The 3,190-nt window shown below is 44.8% G+C and overlaps 2 protein-coding genes across 2 annotated transcripts; both read left to right on the plus strand.

The window, feature by feature from the left end:
* On the plus strand, positions 1 to 785 carry LOC129408272 (sodium channel and clathrin linker 1-like; the record flags this gene model as incomplete). The annotated part of the gene is made up of 2 exons (XM_055151417.1): positions 1 to 716; positions 779 to 785. Coding segments are annotated over 2 exons (723 nt in total), but the record flags the coding sequence as incomplete, so codon positions are not given.
* A 332-nt stretch (positions 786 to 1,117) lies between these two features.
* Positions 1,118 to 3,190, plus strand: LOC129408273 (adenylate kinase 7-like). The gene has a single exon (XM_055151418.1). It carries the CDS (start codon positions 1,118 to 1,120, stop codon positions 3,188 to 3,190), a length of 2,073 nt encoding a protein of 690 aa, XP_055007393.1.

The following is a 3,190-nucleotide window of genomic DNA, read 5'->3' on the forward strand; positions in this document are numbered from 1 at the left end:
AACCCTCAAGTCTCGGCACAGGGTGAAGTGGAAGCACAAGCACAACCCACCACTCCCTGGATTACTGACAGGAGTATAATGGCTCCCTTGATCGATGAATATGATCGTCACATAGAGGAAATGATGGGACAGCTACAGAAATTCCAGGTACAAATGGCAGACATAAAAGTCAAGTTGGACAGAGTTGTCAAGGAGAACGAAAGGCTGCACACTGAGCTCAGAGAGTCAGTGGAGAGGCAGTTACATGCCATCCCAGTGTCCTCAGCAGCAGAGAGCAGTACAGTGGAGGAGGAAACCATCATCAAAAACCTCCAGGAGCAGATACAGTTGTCTGAACAGGAGCGAGGGCAGGCCATGGAGTTGTGGCAGACAACCTCTCAGGAGCTAGATCGTCTTCAGCAGATCCATCAGAAGTTTGTTTCTGACACACAGATGCATGATGCCCAAAAGAAGCAGCCCACAGATCAGCTTGTCCAGTTACAGAGACAAACACAAAAGCTCCTACTGGACAATCAGAAGCTGGAAATGACCAACCAGCAGTTTCTGAAGACTTTAACTGAGCAGACAACCGAGATGGAGGAGCTACAGAGTTACAACAGGCAGTCTAAGGCTGAATTACGGACAGCCACAGCCAAAGTAAATGAGTTGACCAAATTATTGCAAAATCTCAAGGAACAGATGCAAAGACAGGAAGAAGATGTAGCCGAGGCTCAGGGGCGGNATATTTTCTCATATATAAACTCCTCAACTTGTCTTTTTTTTTTTTTTTTTTTTTAAGTTGGTAAAAGTAGTCTCATTCTTCATTCGCAGATTCATGTAAAATTATTAAACTAAATTAAAATTGGACACAAATTCACATATGAGCGACACGCCGAGACCAGCTGCAATCACCATAGCGACATTGACTTCTTAGGTTCTTTTTAAAGACAATGCAGTAAAGTGTGTTTACTTTACTGCATTGTCTTTAAAAAGAACCTAAGAAGTTAAAGTATATAAGAAGACAAAATGAACATCATTGGCACCATAGCAACAGTTCCCTCCCCTGTCACCATAACAACGGGACGCTAAGTTACTAACAGCCGCTAAACCAGGAATAAACTAACGTAATAAATAGATTATGGAAGAAAGAAAGTCGTCACTAAAACGGGTTTTCATCAACAACATCGACTCCTACTCATCTAAATATATATCAAAGTTTCTGTCTGAATGCGTTGTTGGAGCTCATAGTGAGGATGAAGAGGAGGAGGAGTCAGTGGACACCAATATTAATAAAGAAAAAGCCTTTGAGATAGTGGGAACTGTCTCTGAAGAACCACAGGAGAACAGAGATTATGTGTTGGAGCAGTACTATCAGCTGAAAAGGGAGGAGCTTCTACCCAAACTTCTAGACTGTAATGTAATTGTTTATAACATTACTCAACACCAGGACCAAGTGGACGAGGCTTTCTGGGCTGTTGCAACCCTTCACAATGAGTTGGACAATTTCACTGGGCCAAAGATGTTCATCCTTGTGTCCACAGTCATGACCTGGGCCTGCAGAAAACCCATTGATCCAGAGGATGAGGAGAAGCCTTTCACTGATGAAGATTTCCGTCGGCGAAGACCACATGCAAACTTCAGAGCTCACAATGATCTGGAGAAGAGAGTGGTTCAATTGGGAAAAACAAATAAACACATGTTCTCTACTTATGTGGTGGTGTCGGGAATGCAGTATGGAATGGGAGAGCAGATCTTTCATTACTTTTTCAAGACATCATGGGAGGGACTGAAAGCTGAAGTTCCTGTTTTTGGAGATGGCACCAACATCGTTCCCACAATCCACATCAATGACCTAGCAAGTGTTATACAGAATGTGATTGAACACCGCCCAAGCCCATACTACCTTTTGGCTGTCGACTATTCCAGTCACACTATGGAGGAGATTGTACAGGCAATTTCTAATGAACTTGGACCAGGAATTATCAAGAAAATACCACTCGAGGAGGCCTACCTTATACGAGAAATCACTGTCATGGAAATTGACTACATGACGGTGAATTTGAGAATGGAGTCGGCCCATTTGAAAGAGCTGCTGTCTATTTCTTGGCAGTGTGAGAAAGGACTGGTGGAAAACATTGGTCAAGTAGTTCAAGAATACAGACAATACAGAGGACTACAGCCCATCCGCATTTGTGTTATGGGGCCCCCTGCTGTTGGGAAGAGCACTCTGTCTAAAATTATCTGCAATCACTACAAACTTCATCATGTCAAACTGAAGCCAACCATTACACAGACCCTTGATAAACTGAAAGAAACAGTGAATAAAGATCCTTCAGTGGAGACGAACAGCACAGCAGACGCCCAGGAGCTGCTCAACAGTCTCACTGAAAGTATGGAGCAGAATGAAGGTTTTTTGGAAGAGCACCTGCTGCTGAAAGTGATGAGGGACAAACTGATGACCAAACCCTGCCAGAACCAAGGCTTTGTTTTGGATGGATTCCCCAAAACTTATGACCAAGTGAAAGAACTCTATGAAAATGATGAGGAAGAAGAGGATGAAACAGTCTCCAACAAGATACTGCCAGAGTTTGTGTTTGTCCTCGATGCCTCCGATTTGTTTTTGAAAGAACGAGTTATAAACCTGCCAGAGACGGAGGTGGAGAAGAACAGCTATGAACCGGAGCTCTTCCTGAAGAGACTGAGCCGATACAGACATAGGAACAGTGAAGACTCCACTGTCAGCGACTTCTACGACGAGTTTAACATCACCACTTTGAACTTGGAAATCACAAGCAAGGATGAACCCAGCTGTTTGCATCTGTTGGAGAAGATCATTGAAACTGTAGGTCCATCTCGAAATTACAGCCCCACCATCGAAGAGATGGAGGAGGAGGAGTGGAAAAAGATGGAGGAGAAACAGAGGAGTGAGGCACAGAGGAAAGAAGAAGAGGAGAAGAGAGAGGCAGAGGAGGCCAGAGAGAGAGCTGCCCGCTGGGAGGAATGGTCCAGGTCTGTGGAGCAGTTGCGTCGTGAGGAGGAGGATCTTCTGGAGGCTGAGACAGCACAGATGAGGAGTTACCTGATGGAGCATGTGATGCCCACTCTGTCCCAGGGCCTGCTGGCCTGCTGCTCCGCTCAGCCACAAGACCCTGTCCACTTCCTGGCGGAGTATTTGATGAACAACAACCCCTTAAACTGGACTAAACTGTAA

This window comes from Boleophthalmus pectinirostris, unplaced genomic scaffold, assembly GCF_026225935.1.
Source record: "Boleophthalmus pectinirostris isolate CB_2022bp ecotype Guang Dong unplaced genomic scaffold, ASM2622593v1 HiC_scaffold_16, whole genome shotgun sequence".
NCBI lineage: Eukaryota > Metazoa > Chordata > Actinopteri > Gobiiformes > Gobiidae > Boleophthalmus > Boleophthalmus pectinirostris.

Excerpts from the sequence above, each read along its gene's own strand:
- LOC129408273 (XM_055151418.1), top strand. The coding sequence starts at position 1,118 with ATGGAAGAAAGAAAGTCGTCACTAAAACGGGTTTTCATCAACAACATC.